This window comes from Phoca vitulina, unplaced genomic scaffold, assembly GCF_004348235.1.
Source record: "Phoca vitulina isolate PV1807 unplaced genomic scaffold, GSC_HSeal_1.0 scaffold8, whole genome shotgun sequence".
Classification (NCBI taxonomy): domain Eukaryota; kingdom Metazoa; phylum Chordata; class Mammalia; order Carnivora; family Phocidae; genus Phoca; species Phoca vitulina.
The window spans coordinates 52,142,418-52,160,867 of NW_022589711.1; the positions used below are offsets into that span (position 1 = coordinate 52,142,418).

General features: G+C 35.5%; 1 protein-coding gene across 3 annotated transcripts in view; it reads left to right on the forward strand.

Annotated features, from left to right (window-relative positions):
* FGF12 (fibroblast growth factor 12) overlaps window positions 1-18,450 on the forward strand; it is a 572,489-nt gene that overhangs the window by 530,810 nt on the left and 23,229 nt on the right. For all 3 annotated transcript variants that reach the window (XM_032406908.1, XM_032406907.1, XM_032406906.1), the window contains one exon: window positions 18,055-18,253. In XM_032406908.1, the coding sequence (XP_032262799.1) occupies window positions 18,055-18,253 (199 nt within the window). The remainder of the gene's footprint in view (window positions 1-18,054; window positions 18,254-18,450) is intronic.

The window sequence follows — 18,450 nt, forward strand, 5'->3', positions numbered from 1 at the left end:
TGTGATAGAATCTGTGGGAGATGAGAAGGTACATAATATATAACCTATTAAGATGGATGCATTTGTATGAGGTGATGTAGCAACCTAATGATGAAGATAAAGAACACGAATTATCCACATAGTCCGAATTATTTCTTTTTATGGATTTGTAATCAAACGCTATACAAATGGGAAGACAGGTAGGTAAATGTTCATGCTTGCAGAACCATTTCATTGGCCTACCATTTTTGTTGGGTCTGAGAAGATGCTTTGAGTGAGTGACTTGTCACCTTTTAGTTTGCAAAACTGGGATTAAGGCATGAGTCCCAAATCACAAATGAATCAAATTCAAAATGTGCACTAATAGGACTATTAGGTTAAGTAGGATAGCCATTAAGTTTCAGAGTTGCATAGACCTGCCCCTGTTCTTTGACTCAGTGTTCTCTTTGTACAAATGCCAATTCTACTTTGAAGAATACAATCTCTGCTCCATTTACTATCCCTAGGGAAAACCATTAGTCAAACTTACTCTGTTTTTATCCTGTTTATATAAAAATTGTCATCCATTTTTGCCTTTTACCTCTTGTTATGTTACCAATGCCTGTTTTATGTAATAAGAGCAAAATATCTGCAACCAAACTGGCTATAAACAAAGCGTGTTCGCTGTGACAGAAAACAGAGTGACACTATTAGAGCAATTGAACCACATTTGTAGAAGTCATCTGATTGATGGAACATACACATAATTATAAGTACAAAGCCTGTTTTACCTGGTGATCCTGATCTATGAAAGGGCATAAATCCTAACCAGAGCACTGTGGCATGAAGAGGGAAGGTCCCTGGACTGGATACTGTGTTCTAATCCTGACTCTGTTAGTTTCTGGCAGCATGATCTTAATTGCTTCATTTCTGCCCTCTGGAGACCTTGATTTCTTCATCTGTAAAATAGACAGACTAGATATTTGCAGCTTTAAATTTCAAGGATTCTATGTTTATCATAAGGACAGAACCTAGGAACTTCCTTTGTTTTTAGTACCTTCTATGAAATCAAACAAGTGTACTTATCATCTCTCTGTCTGAGTGACAGTAATACACGAAACATGACAGAGGTAAATTATAGTCAATAACCTTGGACTTTCGAGAAAAGCATTAAGTGAACCAGGCCCCTCACTCTTGACTGCTCTTTAGTGGTGAATGTGTTTACTTTGAATTATCCTTCTGAAGGCTCATCGTCACAGCAAGGTGCATTGCAACAAAGATGTTTATATAAAAAAAAAAAAAAAAAACCCTACAACTTTAGCTTTTCAATTCTATCAGAACTATTTGTCTAGCAGATTACTCTTTAGGCTGTCAGAATAAAAGCGACTGGTGTGACTGTACGTGTGGGCTTGATTGAGGCTGAGCAGAACACACCTGTGAGATGTGGTTTTCTAGCCCTGCCAGGGATAGAATGTCAGGGCTCCATCTCCTCACACCTGCTGGGTCCCTGCAGGATACCAGGATTCATTCTCTTTGCTTATTATTATTTTTTTAATCTTACATTCCTTCTAGACTAATAAAAGGTTCTGTGGTGTGTGCAATACCTTAGAGCAACATCACAGGTGTTCTGTGTATCCCCGCCCGTATTTCTCATTCACTGTCTGTAACAGTAGTTCCTCACGGAGAAGTGTCCCAGTCACTGAGCCTTGTAATCACTGCCAGGAAGATCTTTAAATGAAAGTGTAATTTAAACCCAATGAGTAAGCAACACCAGCAAATTCTGGGGTTGTTTCTCCCAGTGACAGTGGGAATATTTATATAGCATGCTTGTAGTGACACATTACTCCAACAAAAGCCCTTCCCTGCATATTCACAGGGGGATTTCCGCCATTGTCTGGAAAGCCCACAGTGTTCTTGCCAGCTTTGGCTGAAATTTAGATAGTATTGCAGGAGAAATTTGGGGTCCTCTGAATGTTGAGATTGATCCAAATCATGGAAAGGCTGAAAAGTGAAACAAAGTCCAAAGAAAGATGATGATTTGGGTTTTTTTTAAATGTCTATTCCTGTACTAAGGCTCAAGGTTATTCTGGCACTCTGATCAACGTCACATGAAAGATGGGGTAAGGGACCATGTTTATTCTCCTTCTCTCAGCTGGTCCATTTGGGTGGTTTATTTAATGGGGGCTTCACTGATCTTCCTTCAATAACTTTTCACAGGAGGTATATCATTCCTTGAAATGGGTTCAGGTGACCCTAGAGTATATCCTTGTAGTCATGAGGCTTTTGTTTGTTGTGTGAGCCTGGGCAAGTACATTTCTATTTCAGAGGCTAAGTTTTATCACATTTGAAATAGATTTCAAAATAGATATATCGCATTTGAAATAGATTTTAAAATAGGGATAGAATGTCAGGTTTCCGGCTACTCACACCTGCTGGGTACCTGCATGATACTGGGATTCATTCTCTTTGCTTTTTTTTTTTTTTATGCTTACATTCCTTCTAGACTAATAAAGAGTTCTGTGGTGTGTGCAATATCGTACAGCAACACCGCAGCAATCCTGCCTGCTTCGTTGTACTCAAACCATTTTAAAAGCGGCTCTGCTCTATATTTTAAAAGTGGCCGTACTCTGTATTAGACGTCTGAAAGCCATATTTAGTTAGTAGGTTAATTTTAGTTTACAGTTTTTTCCCCTTAATTTAATATATTGTTTGAAGCAGTAATACATGCACAGAGCAGAGTTAAGTCTATTTCTTACAGCTCTATTCCCCAGCTACCCAAATCCCTTCCCAGGAGACAAACACCAGCACCAGCGTCTTGTGTATCCCTCAAGAGACTTTCTTAACATAATATAAGCAAATACGTACTTGTGCATATGTGCTTTTATGTGCATATTTTTTAAAGATTTTTTATTTATTCATTTGAGACACAGAGATACAGCAAGAGAGAGGGAAAGCATGAGCAGGGAGAGAGGCAGAGGGAGAGGGAGAAGCAGGCTCCTCACTGAGCCAGGAGCCCGATGTGGGGCTCAATCCCAGGACCCTGGGATCATGACCTGAGCTGAAGGCAGATGCTTAACCATCTGAGCCACCCAGGCGCTCCCTTTTATGTGCATATTTAACACAAATGGTAGCATGTACAAATACACACATGCATTTTGGATGTGGTATGTAGCAATATACTCACTCTTACAGATTGCCTGAACAATGCATCTTAGAGGTCTTTCATTAGCAATACATAATGAGCTGCTTTATTGTCTTCAGCTGCTGTATAATATTCCATTATGTGGACATGCCAGAATTTATCTCATCCCCTATTGAAGGACATTTAGATTGTTTCCAGTATTTTGACATTACAAGCATCATTACCATGATATAATCTTGGACCTAGTCCACTTTGCACACATGCCTCTATATCTGCGGGTCAAATTCCCAAAAGTGGGTCAATGGGTTTTTGCATTAGAATATGAGAATTTACCTGCATTCCCTAATAGCACTCCTTTGGCTATATCCCACAAATTTTGATATTTTGTGTTTCATTATTATTCAGCTAGAACTATTTTTAATATCCTTTGTGATTTCTTCCTTGACCCATGGATTCTATATAAATCTGTTGTTTAATTCCAAATATTTAAGGCTCTTTAAGATATTTAAGTTTTATTAATTTCTAACTTAATTTTGTTGTCCGTGAACATACTCTGTGAGAGTATGTCTTTTGACTTTTTATATGGGCTAGCATATAAATATTCATTTTGCTTTTGTTCAGTATAGTGTTCTACAATATTAATTAGGTCAGGTTGTTTGATAGTGCTTTATTGAGTGTGCCACATGTTCTAACACTTATTGAGAGAAGATTATTAAAATTTCTAGTTATGATTGCGGATCTATTTGTTGGCTTCCTTCAGTTCTGTCACTTTAATTCATATATTTTGAAATACTATTACTAGGCACATATGTAAGTAAGATTATTATGTCTAAGTCCTGATGCACTAACCTCTGATTGCTATGAAAGGTTCCCTTTTATCTCTGACAATATTCCTTGTCTTGAAGTATCCTTCGTCTGATATTAATATAGCCATATCTACTTTCTTATGTCTACTGTTGACCTGTGTGTATCTTCTCCACACTTCTACTTTCAACCTCTATGGGATGTAAGGATATCACTTACAGACATTGTTGCATTTTGCATTTTTGTTCAGTCTTACAGGCTCTGCCTTTTAATTGCACTGTTTATTTTGTTTACATTGGAAGTGATAATTGATATGGTAGGGTTTAAATCTACCATTTGCTATTTGTCTTCTATTTATTTCATCTGATTTTTACTTTTCCATTTCCCTTCTTATTTCTTTTTAATTAACGTGTTTTATGTTCCATTTAAATTCCTATATTGGCTTCTTAGTTTTACCTTTTTTTGTATTATATTTATAGGTTTTCTCTAGAGAGTACAACAGAGATTCTTACTTTATGACAGTCTACTTAGAATTAATATTAAGATACTTGACATAATACATAAGAGGTATAAAACAATATATTTCAATTAAATCTTTGTCCTTTGTACAAGGTGTACACACACACACACACATTTACATTAGAACTCTTTCAGTGCAATGTTTTTTAATTAAAAGAAGAAAAATCATGTTTTATTTATATTTGTCAACATATTTATGATTTCCAGTGCTCTTTATGCCTTCCTATATAACCTAGTTACCATCTGGCATAATTTCCCTTCAGCCTGAATAACATCTTTCAGCATTTATTATAATGCAAGTCTGCTAGAAGTTAATTCACTTATTTTTACTTTACCTTACCAATTTTAAAGGATATATGCACTGGATATAGAATTATGGGTTCAATTTGTTTTTTCTTTTAACACTTTAATGATTGCATTCCGTTGTCTTGTCCTTTCCATTGCTTACTGGTGTTTGATGTGTTCTTTTCCCTTCTCTACTTCGTTAATTTTTTTTTCTTTATCTTTATTTTTCAGGAGTTTGTTTATAAAGTACCTGACTATAGTTTTGGTGTATTTATCCTGCTTGGGATTTGGTTAGCTTCTTAGATCTACATCTGTAGGGACTTTTACATTTACTGTATTTGACAGTTTTAACATTATTTATTCATTGTTTCTGCTTTGTTCTATTTCTTTTTCTTCCACATAGGTTAGACTGTTTGATATTATCGACAGGTTGCTGACTGTGTGTGTGTGTGTGTGTGTGTGTGTGTTTAAATCTTCATTTATCTGTGTATTTTAGCTTGGATAATTTCAGTTAATCTATCTTCAAGTTCACTGATGCTTTCTTTTGCCAGTTTCCAGTTTGTTAATAAGTAAATCCAATAATTTCCCCCCCCCTCAAATCTTGACCTTTTCAGTTCTAAAAATTTCATTCAGTTCTTTTTTCCATCATTTTCATTTTTTTCTGTTGATATTTCTTATTTGTTTACTCATTGTGTTTTTTTTCTTTAAGTCCTATAACATTTATAGGAGCTATTTTAAAGTCCTTGTCTATTAATTTGAACATCTGGGTCACCTTCTGTTTTGTGTTTGTTTGATTTTATTGAGTGCTTAATTGGCTGATTATGGGTTACATTATTGCTAGCTTCTATCCATGTTTTGTAATTTTGTATTGTATGTTAGACATTTGTATGATATATTGTAGAGTGCATTTGCATTATCTTTTGATAAAGATTGTGTGTTTATTTCTTGGCATTTAGATAAATAGCTAGTAGATCTTCTTGATCTTTTTAGGGTATGTGTTTGTGTGTGTGTTTGTGTGTGTGTGTCTGTGTGTTTAGGTCTTGATTATTTTGCTTCTGTCTTTAATCCAGGGGGTGAAGGGACCTTATTTACAGTGTACTCATTAACTCTAAACTGTGGCTGTTCTGAGGTCTCCAGTGAATGTCACATATCAAGGTCTCTTCTTTCTGGCTTGTCTGGAAGTTCAGCATATACCAGCCCTGCACAACCTCTTATATCTCTACTGAGCTCTCAGTTCTGCAGTAGCTGCTCTAATCTGGGCCTTGGGGAGTCTTATCCTTAGCATGTTTACTCCATCCATAAGCCCAAGATCCTCAGGAAATTCCCATATAATCTCCTGACTTCCATTCCATCAGGTTTCTTTTCTCTGGCACCTTGATCTACAAATTCCAGTCCCTTTAGCAGTCCTAAACTCCAATTTCTGCCTCCACAGTTCAAAATAACCACAGTGCTACACTTCAGCTTTACCTTTCCATTCCAGGGTTGGAAAGTACCCCAAGCAGAAAGCCAGGATCAATGTAGTACTTACCTCATATATTTTCCTTCTCTCAAAGATCAGAGCCCAGCAATTTCAGTTGACAAGTGCCTAGAAACTGTTGCCTCATATTTTGTCCAGTATTTATAATTGTTACATCAGGAAGTTAAGTTTGACTGGTTATTCTGACTTCATGAAAATTGACACATGGAGTTTTAAAAATTGGAAAATTTGGGGCACCTGGTTGGCTCAGTTGGTTAAACATCAGCCTTTGGCTCAGGTCATGATCCCAGGGTCCTGTAATTGAGTCCCACATCGTGCTCTCTGCTGAGCAGGGAGCCTGTTTCTCCCTCTCCCTCTGCCACTCTCCATGTTTGCTGTCTCTCTCTGTCAAATAAATAGATAAAATCTTTTTTTAGGATTTATTTATTTATTTATTTGACAGAGAGATACACAGTGAGAGAGGGAACACAAGCAGGAGGAGTGTGAGGAGAAACAGGCTTCCCACTGAGCAGGGAGCCTGATGCAGGGCTTGATCCCAGGACCCTGATCCCAGGATCCCAGGATCATGACCTGAGCCGAAGGCAGATGCTTAACGACTGAGCCACCCAGGCGCCCCAAATAAATAAAATCTTTAAAAAATAAATAAAAATTGGAAAATTTCATGTAAATATATATTGCCAACCTTACTTGATAATTTCCAGGGCCCTTTAGAGTATTCAAAATGACTTCCCAAAAGGTATAACAATGGTTACATTGAAATATGGTAATTTGAAAATATCCCTACTTCCATCCTCACTCCCAGAAAGGAAAACAGAGCCTGAGGCACCAGAGGCACCCCTCCTCTTTCATGAATGTGCTGAGGGTATTCAATGTACTTGCCTTAATGTGCAAACCCATAGTTATATACTGTGTACATGCTAACTTCACAAGAAACAATGGTGTTTTTAATGAAGAATCACACTGTTCCCTCAATATCTGCTGTCTCTAGAATAGTCAGAATTCTGGAAATAATTTTGATAACAGTGAACTGTAATATGATATATCTTCTTATCCACTCGTCTCCTCCAATTTCCCATTCCTACCTCACTTCTATACTTATAAGCTTTGGGCTAGAGGCTAAGTCAAATAGTTATGTGGCATTATGCCTCATTAGGAGATGTTAAGAATCTGAAAATCATATAACTTATCTCAGATTGATAAAAACATCCTCTACCAGAAAAAGAGAAATAGTCAGATTTATCTGGTTACTCTGTAAATAATGGCCAAATTGAGCCTTGAGCAGCATTGCCTTGATTAACCTATTATAGGGAAAACACATTTTTTTGAATTATGCAAGTAGAGTGACTTTTCTCAACCTACTGTTCAGGCTAACCCTTCTGGCTTGTGATATCAGATATAACCTAAAAAGTGTAATTAAAAGTAAATAAAGTGAGTGATATTCCAAGTACTAGTTAGGTACACCTTTGTTGTCTCTTAATGATTCAACCTTATAGTGAAGGTATGATTAGTATTAACTTATAGATAATAAAGCTGAGCTTCAGAGAAATTAAATAACTTGTCCAAGTTAAAAAATTAGGGATTTGAATCTTTGTCTGCCTCCAAAATTGTTTCCAATATACCACAGTTTTCATTATTTTATGATGATTTAAATTTACTTTGTTGTCTTGTAGGATATTGCAAGGAATGTGTTAACAAAGAAGCTTTATTTTTAGAGAAATTAGCTCAGTAGTTTTCCAGTCAAAATTATCTCAAAAGCATATAGATAAAGATTCCATATCTGCTGAGTTTTTTTTTAAGTTATAAAATTAGATTTGTTCTAATCAAAGCAACTCAGTTTTTTTTAAAAAAATGCTTCATTTAAGATAATGTATTTTAACATTTTTTTGCCTCTTGTCAGGATGGAAAACAAAAGTTCTCTTGCTTGACTTAATATCATTATGTCTGACAACACAGTTGACAGAACAACTATTAATATACCAAGGATTTTCAAAATCTGTAAATCTAAAAGCCATTAAAAAGTTAGCAAACCAGAAGCTTCACATCCAAATATTCAAAGGTTATAACCAAAGGAACTATCTATCTCTGGAGTTGTTGGATATAAATTGTTTTGCAAGAATCATCAAGTTTTTTATTTCTTTCTTCCATATATAAAACCCAATAAAAAGGTAGCTCAGTAAACAGGGAAGATGCTTTTGTATATGAAAAAGATTTTGGTTTTTAATTGGAAAGGAAAAAAACAAAAATGAGAAGGCCCTTTGTATCTAGCATATATTTGAAAAGTCAGTAATTTTTACATATCATAGTCATTAGTCATAACTACTTACAGCAAAGTTTATTTCCTTGGATTACATTTTTTATTTTGTTTTCCTGATAACAATATATTACCAAAATTTTTGGTAGGTAAGCACTGTTTTTTAAAATAACCATATCTTATATGGACTCCTTAATTTCAAGAAATTATTTAACTATTGAATATGAAAAGGCTATGGAAAGTTTAAATCAAAAGGGACATATGAGTTTGCCTAGTTTAACAAAATTCTCTTTTACACTTAGGGGAACAAGGAACCTAAGACAGAAAGTGATCTTCCCAGTTTGAACACAGATTACAGATATACAGGAATAAAAATCTAGGTTTTTTTTTTTTTTTTTTTAAAGATTTTATTTATTTATTTGAGAGAGAGAGAATGAGAGAGAGAGAACACATGAGAGGGGATAGGGTCAGAGGACGAAGCAGACTCCCTGCCGAGCAGGGAGCCCGATGCGGGACTCGATCCAGGGACTCCAGGATCATGACCTGAGCCGAAGGCAGTCGCTTAACCAACTGAGCCACCCAGGCGCCCCAAAAATCTAGGTTTTATGAGATTCTTTCAGAATAGATTTTTTTTTAATTCCAACAACTATGGCATGCATGGAATATGAGGGAAATTAACAATCATGGTGCTTACCTTCATAGAACTAAATTCATATGTAATATCATGCCAACTAGTGATAAGTTATGGAGAAAAAAAAGCAAGGTAAAGGATTAGAAAGTGAGGAGGAGGTGCTAAATTATGTAAGGTAGTCAGGGAAGCTCTCTGAGATAGTCAGATTTGAGCAGTGACCTGAATGAAATGAGAGCAAACTGTGTTAACATGAAGACATTTTCACGAACTGAGGATCTCAATTGTGAGGGACTTGAAGTGGGTTATGCTTGTTTTTGAGAAATAGCAAGGAGACCAGTGGCTGCAGTGCAATGAGAGTTCATTCATTCATTGCACATTCATCCCATGGTGTATTGTAGCTAGAGCAGTAAGGAGGAAATGGAGATCTGCAAAGAACGGGATGAAAATAAATTGTAATTAGGCTACCTTTTAATTATATTAACTGTACAGGATTATACAAGTCATGTATTCCTAGTTGAGTTGGGAAGCATACATTTTGCAAGTAAAGCTAGGAGGAGCAAAAGTGGTTGTGAGTGATGTCATTCCAAAATGTAGAGACTTTATGGTTCTGAAGTCAAAGTCTTCTGTGTGAAATAAGTACTTTCAAATAATTGTATGGGTCTTTATTGGTATCAAAGAGCTTGTACATGTGTTATGTAATTTGACCATTATAGTTCCATGGATCTGTAGTAAACATATCTTCAGTTTATAGTAGAGGAAATTGAGGTTCAGAGAGGTTAACTGATTTGCCAAAGGTCAGTTTGAGAATTTGGAAAATTGTTAGTGCATAATAAGCCAGAAATTTAAAGAATGCAAATGATTTTACAGAAAATATTTGTTGTGCATTTCTTCATGTGTTGTGGGTAATTTTCTTTTTCTAGTCTGTTCATTTTATGTTTTATTATCATTATCATTATTATTATTTTTATAGGAACTTGCGAATGGTAAGTTTTAACTTAGGCAGTTTTACAAGCACTATTTAAATAAAACATGTAAGTATGTGCATTATATAATGGCCTATAATAAAAAGTGAGAATTAGAATAAGTGAGCTGGAGGGAAAACATTTTTTCTTGAATAAATTATGTGATTCAAAAGTGTAATGTTTTCATCTTGAACAAAAATTGTCCACAACTTATGAATGAGTGATTGTTATTGCTATAAAATTGCCATGCATGATATGCTAGCTAATTATGTGGAAAAAAACTTGATTTTGAAAGAAGAACAATGGTTTGGGGAAATAATATTTGTCATTTTACTTAATCTTCACCACTTTTTTTTTTTGGACACTTCTGTGGGTTTTTTTATTACAAGTAATGTACATAAAAAGTGTGCAAATCATAATAGAGCGCAGTTAATTTTCATAAAGTGTAACACTCATGTAACCAGCTCCCAGATCAAGAAATAGGTAATTACCAGCATCCCAGAGTCCCTTCCCTTGCTTCATTCAAGCAGCTACCCTCCCTGAACACTATCCTGAGTTCTTTCACAGTAGATTAGTTTTACCTGCTTTGCACCTTTATGTAAATGGAATCATACAGTGTGTAGCAGTTATTTTTGTTTGTTTGTTTGGCTTCTTTTGCTCCACATTATGTTGGTGAGACTCATCCATATTATTGCTTATAGTTGTATTTTATTTATTCTCACTGTTCTATAGTATTTTATGATTGTCTGAGCATACTGTATACCCATTCTACTATTGATGGTCATTTGGGTTGTTTCCACTTGGGAGCCATTGTAAATAGTGTTGTTATGACCATTCTTGTATATGTCTTTTGGGAGATAGATAGATAGATAGATAGAGATAGATTTCATTTGTGTATAAATCCAGGAACAGAATTGCTGGGTCATAGGATATACTTATATTTATAAATACTGCCAAAGAGTTTTCCAAAATGCTTTTACCAATTTATTCTCCTATCATTTATGTATAAGAGGTCCACTTGTTCCACATCCTTGTCAACACTCGGCATTTTCCATCTTTTCATTTCAGCTGTGCTTGAATACAACTCACGGTGGATTATTTCCAGTTTTTTTGAAGTATAGTTGACAATTAAGAATTGTATATGATATATGTATATTGTGAGATATTTATCACAATTAAACTAATGAACATATATATCACTTCACATAGCTACCATTTTTTTCTTTCTTTCTTCCTTTTTTTGGGGGGTGAGGGTGCCAACACTACCTTATGGTCCAACAATCAGTCCCACTTGGGAATAGATCCAAAGGAAATGAAATCAGGATCTTGAAGACATAGCTACACTCCCATCTTAATTTTAGCATTATTTACAATAATGAAGATAAGGAAACAGCCTCAGTATCTGTTGGTGGTTGATGGATAAAGAAAATATGGTATTAATAAATATACAGTGAGATATTATTCAGCCTTAAAAAGAAGAAAATCTTACCATTTGCAATATCACAGATGAAGCTGGTGGATATTAAGCTAAGATAAATAAACCAAATGCAAAAAGACAACCCCCACTTAATCTTACTTAAATGTGGAACTTTGAATAGTTAAACTTGTAGAAGCAGAGAGTATAATTATGGTTACCAGGGGTTGGAAGGGGGAAATGGGATATTGCTCAAGAGGTATCAAGTTTTGGTTAAGTAAGATGAAAGGTTTGGAGAGCTGATGTACGACAATGTGACTGAAGTCAACAATATTTTGTTATATACTTGAAATTTACTAGAAGGGCAGATCTTAAGTGTCTTCACCAATTTTTTTAATGTTAGAATTACTATCTCACTTTATAGATGTAAAAACTAAGATTTATCAAAATTAAATCAAGTTTTGGTTAGGTAAGATGAATAGGTTTGGAGAGCTAATGTACAACAATGTGACTGAAGTCAACAATATTTTGTTATATACTTGAAATTTACTAGAAGGGCAGATCTTAAGTGTCTTCACCAATTTTTTTAATGTAAGAATTATTATCTCACTTTATAGATGAAAAAACAAAGATTTATCAAAATTAAATGGCATGTCCAAGATCATACAACTAAAGAAACAGAGTCAAAACTGTCATTCCATTCTGTCTTATCACACAATCTTTGCTGTTTCCTTGACTTGGAATATTTTGATTTAATTCAATAAGAATAAATCGAGTGCTGAATACACTGGACTTCCTAATAAACATTGACAAGTAACATGGTTTTGTGAGCAAAGCTCAGAATGTCTAGAATAGGAGAAAAACCATGATACAAGAAGCAGAGTGATTAAATACTGCAAAAAAAAAAAAAAGTAATACTATGAGAAGCTAAATGAAGGAAAGTTCACGATTACCCATAATGACTGAGAAGAGCATTTGTCTTGGTCCTCTTGGATAGAGAAATAGAACAACCTAAGCAAAGTACAATTGATGTTGGGAAGTGTGGGCATGTCAAGGAACTCATACGTGATAAACACATTATTGGCAGTGATAGTCAACCATGAAAAAAATATAACATTTTAATCGTCAAATACCCTAAATGTCTCCTTATTCCTCATGGTATTTATGTTTAAAGGAGAAGGCCATTCAAATGGAGGTGGAAGGGGCTAAGGCTGATATAGTTATAGGCCTGTGGGGAAGAAGGGCCTCATCCTGGGCAACGGCAGACCCTAAGACCAGAGGGGAGGAACCAGAACACTGCAGAGAGAAGAGTAAGGAAGAAACTGCATATGGGAGAGGGATCAAAGTAGAGTATGGGACTATGAGGTTGGGGATCAGAGAGAGGAACTGTACAGAGAGTAGATAAGAATCAGAGGAAATGGGGTGAGACTGGAAAGGATCCTGAATGGTTGCCCTGGGCTTAAGTGGTATTCCAATTTTCCTTGTCATCTGGATGGAAACGGGTGGGTCTTGTTACCTTTCTAGGACAAGGCAGGGTGAGAAGTTATTTGGAACGTGAAAAAGAATTGGTCACATAATGACTAGTACAATGCTAGAACAAAAAAATTGTTGTTTTTCGTTGCAAATGCTGCTATGAAAGTGAGTTCTCAAAAGTAATTTTGGAACCCTATCAAAGGTTGTGTTCATATTCCACTGAAATCCAGGTCAGCTCAAGCTGAATAATCTTAACATTTGGGAAAGATATATTTTTAACTTATTTTTTAAGATTTGGAAAGATTCCAGAGTAATAAGTGTGAAAAGTAAACAGCATTTCACATATCTACATACATGATGTACATGTGGAGATGTTTGTTTCATCAACAAATATTTCTACAAACATTGCTATGTACCTACAATGAACTGATTTCTTGGGATAAGAGATATAAACACAATTCACGAGATGCAATATAGCTACTGGTTAGTCTTTCAAAAAAAAAATCTTCCTTATTCCACTTGTTATTTACTCTGCTTTCATTATATGCACTGGATTAATGTAGTTTAGGATTTTATCACCTTTGGCTCCAAGTCTGCTTGTCTCCATTACACACTAGATTTATTTTCATTCTGAACACACTTTTTTTTTAACCTCAGATCCTCTTCTGAATATATGTGATTACCCAGATGTTTGCCGAAAGCTTTAGATAATTTTTTTTAAAAGTATGTGTGTATGTGTAATTTGTTTTAGCTATAGTGGGAACAATCTATTTAGGACAAAACTTAACTTATAGCATAGGGTCCTGGATGCTGGAGCAGATACAAACTTCATGACAAAAACACAGAATTAATGTCTATTTACGTGACTAATTGTACTTTTCTTGCTGTAAGTAAAAACTTAAGAAGAATAATGAGTTGGAATTTTTGTAAATACTAAAAGTTTACAACAGGCTTCCATGTCCTTCATCTTACTTTCCTTAAAATAACTCAATTTATACTTGCAAATGTGAAATTCAAAGAAGTTTAATCACTTACTTAAAGTCCCACAGCTAGTAGGTATGGCTCCCAAAGCAAAACTGATTTTCTTATTCTAAATCTAGGACATTTCATTTCTCATTACATAAAAAGAGGGATTATAACAACTATACTGTAATTTTTTTGATGTCCACCTTCATATTTATATTGAAACTATGTAAGTAGTGTGAAGGTTGCACTTAGAATCATTATCCAAGTTTGCTCAGTGTTCATAAGGTTTTCTCACCATTTCCAGAAGGCTGTGCCCCACAGAAGTGCCTGTGCTCAGCTTCTGACATTTTTTCCACCTGAGATGTTTTGCCCTGGGCAGGTATTAGTTGCCTCATTTCCAAATTCTGACTCTGCATAACCCCCTTGAAATGACGGTAAATGGGATACTTCACTTGACTTTTCATTTTGGATTAGGACCTGGGTGCTGTGTCTGGGCTCCACCAGCTCAGAAATTCAAGATGCAATCCCTGCCTAATGCTATTCCTGGCTCATGTCCCTGCCTGATATCCTGGACTTTTGCAGTTTTAAGAGTAGACTTTAAACAATTGTAAAACTCGACAGAAACCTCAGAGTTCATTATTTACGAAATAAAAGTGTTATTTTTCTCATATATAAAAGACAATGTAGTAATTATCTTTGATGGAAGTGGGTTTTATGATGGCTAGTCTCAAACTGACAGCCTGGCATCATATGCAGGCTTGGTTATGCAGTAGAAAGCAATGTGTATGTAGCATTGCAAAGGTATTGAACCAGCAGCCAGGAGCTCATGGTCTAGCCCAGTGCCTGGATCTCCCTGTAACTTCCTATGACTCTCAGAGCAGTTATGTCAGTATCACGGGCTTCAGTTACTTTGTTGAGAGAGAGAGAGAGAGAGAGAGAATGCATGCACATGAACATGGATGGGGGAGAAGGAGAGAGAATCTTAAGCAGGCTCCATGCCCAGCATGGAGCTGGATGTGGGGCTCCTTCTCACCATCCTGAGATCATGACCTGAGCTGAAATCAAGAGTCCGGCACTTAACAGACTGAGCCACCTGGTGGGGGGGGGGGGGGGGAAAGGGGGGGGGCGGGACTTCATTTACTTTGTTAAATAAAGTCACCAAATTTAACTATCACTAAGCAGATTTGTATCTATCTCTAAGTTTTCATGTCTGTAAAGTATACGTCTAAATAAATAGGTTGTGTCAATATATGATAATACGTGTACACAATTCCTTGTCCCATATATTTTCCTTTCTTATGTATAATTTATTCATGGAACTTTCAAGAGTCCCTTAGTATCTAGGGTTGACTAGTACTGAGCTAGGCCTAGAAATAAAATTATTTTGATTAGTCTGTTTTAAAAAAATATATACCTGGGGCGCCTGAGTGGCTCAGTCGGTTAAGCATCTGCCTTCAGCTCAGGTCATGATCCCAGGGTCCTGGGATCGAGCCCCACATCGGGCTTCCCGCTCAGCGGAGTACCTGCTTCTCCCTTTCCCTCAGCTGCTCCCCCTGCTTGTGCTCTGTCTCTCTTTCTCTCTCTCTGTCAAATAAATATATAAAACTTTAATATATATATATATATATATATATATATATATATATATATATATACCTAGTAAAATCTATAGTAAATTTTAGCATTTTCTAAGTCTTTTAACACAGTCCTGGAAGAAAGCCAGAACTTCAAAGTATCTTATAAATTTAATCTGAATCACTTTGTTTCCTCTACATGGCCATGATTAAACTTTGTCCTAATTATATTGAGACAAGGTTATAGAAGAACCCTGTAGGCCCATCATTTACTTCTGTGTTGCCAGACAAGGAATATACAATAGTTTTATTCTTTTTCCTCATTTTCTCTAGTCACTTTGTTTCTCTGATTCCTTCTTTTGTTTATTGGGATAAAATTCACATACCATAAAATTCATGTTTTAAAGTGTATGCTTCAGTGTTGTTTTTTTTTCACAAAGTTGCACAAACATCACTACCATCTAATCTCAGGATACTTTTATCTCTCCAAAAACAGCAGCCACTCCTTATTTACCTGACCTCCAGCTCTTGGCAACCACTAATCTATTTTTTGTTTCTGGATTTACCTATTCTGGATATTTCGTATAAAGGGAATCATACAACATATGGCTTCTTTCACTTAGCATAATGTTTTTGAGGTTCATCCATTTGTCACATGAATCAGTCCTCTGTTCTTTTTTGTGGCTGGATAATATTCCATTGTATGTATACGCCACATCCTGTTTATCCATGCATTCATTGATAGATGTATGAATTGTTTCCACATGATGAATAATGCTGCTATGGACATCTGTGGACCTATTTCTATGCAGATATGAATTTCCATTTCTCCTAGGTACATACATAGAAGTACAATGGCTGGCTCATATGGTAATTGTATGTTTAACTTTTTTGCAGAACCGCCAAACTGTTCTCCATGGCTGCTCATTATTTGCATTTCTACCAGCAATATATGAGGGTGACAGTTTCTTCATATCCTCACCAATACTTTTTATGATCCATCTTTTTTATTACAGCCTTCAGAACAGATATGAAGTCGTATTGCATAGTCTTATTTTTCTGATTCTTAACCACGAGGTTTACTTAAAATTGAGAGTGTCCTATGGTATTATATTGTTATTATCAATATAGTATAGATAGATAATGTATATATTTATTATCAATATACAATAATAACATATATTCTATCTGTAGATAGACATATATACACATATGTATATAATGTTCACAATCACCTTTTCATCCCCCTTCCCTTCAGTCTCATTTTCTTGCTCTATAATTTTAGACCCATTTAAAATCCAGAGAACCTCTTAAGCAGTGTCTTTTTATTACTGAAGGCCTTTTCCAACACCCATCGATGCATCACTGTAGCTTTCTGCAAATGAACCCAGGGGACTAGTCTGTGAGTATCATCTAGAAGGACATGGTTTCACCCAGCATTGGTCCCGCATATTCCTCAGTAACTTCATTGCAGGTGTAACTGCATTAAAGCATTGGGGCCTTACACTTAAAGGGTTACAAGGAAGAAATTTTTCCAGTACATCGTGAAGACAGCAGTGAATGTGTTTCACATGTAAGATTCTTATTTACGTATAGTTGAAGAAGATGCTATCACATTTGTTTTTCTTCTGCTTATCTTCTAAGGGAAGGAATTTCTTCATTCCATGAAATACATTTTGTCCATTTGACCTGTTAGGATATGATTTCATTGCATTGATTATAAAGTTTCATTGTAAGTCACTAAACAAGACTCGGGCAGAAAAAGTGATCTTAGAGGGAGTGATTGTGAAGCATGAAATGTGAATTCTGGCATTGATGCAGGATTCTGTGTGGGTGTGTGTGTGTGTGCGCACATGTGTGTGTGTGTGTGCATGTGTGTGTAACTTTGAATTAATCAGATAACCTTTTGGTTGTTTCACTTATCCAATGATGAGGTTGAAGTAGAGGATTTTTAAGGTTCCTTCTTGAATTAAAACTCTTATTCTATGTTTCATTGAAGATCACACAATGTAGTAGTAATATTTCTTCTACTACTTATCCCTGGGTATGTTGCCTGAAATTTTTGTTCTCAAGTTTAAAAAATGTTACAAAGAGACTAAATGAAAAGTTACATTAAGCAAAGAGGTAGCATACTGGTGATTTTATGGAACAAACTTTGACTGCATAATAGATTTGTGTACATAGAAGGTAGTCCCTTCGAAAACATTGTGAGCCTGTGTATGCTGTGGTTGTGTTTGATTTTGATTCCCGGGGATACATTTTACATGATAAGGGCCACTAAAATGTTCAGTAGTCAATCTCTTAAATTTACAAAATATTTTACTGGGATCAGACCTGCGTACAGCCTTGAATGATGTTAGCCCAATGAGTGATTCAAGCCTGACAGTTGTGTTCTGTGAAGTAAAGATTGTTTAGAAAGGAAATCTTGTTTCTTGATTTTGTATGAGGAATCTTTGTAAGTGAGTGCCTCTAAAAATTATGTGCAATTGCCTGATTTGTTCTTAATACAGGACCTATATTTCAAGTTCATTGCATTTAAGCGTTTGCTAGTTCACTTTTAAATCCTTTCTCTCTTTTGTATCTTCTTTTCTTCTGCAGGATGTTTTCACTCCAGAATGCAAATTTAAGGAATCTGTATTTGAAAACTACTATGTGATTTATTCTTCCACACTGTACCGTCAACAAGAATCAGGCCGAGCATGGTTTCTGGGACTCAATAAAGAAGGTCAAATTATGAAGGGAAACAGAGTGAAGAAAACCAAGCCCTCATCACATTTTGTACCAAAACCCATTGAAGGTATGAAATGAACTTTTTTTTTTTAGACTCTGATTTCTGTGTGTTGATGCCAATTTTGCTCCTTGTCCCTTTCTCAGTGGAGTTTACTTAGAATGCAACAGATCAAAATAAAGTTTCAGAAAACATAGTACTACCTCTTCCTAAAAAGGAAAAAAAAAATTCTATTACAAATACTTGGCACTTATTAAAAAAACTGC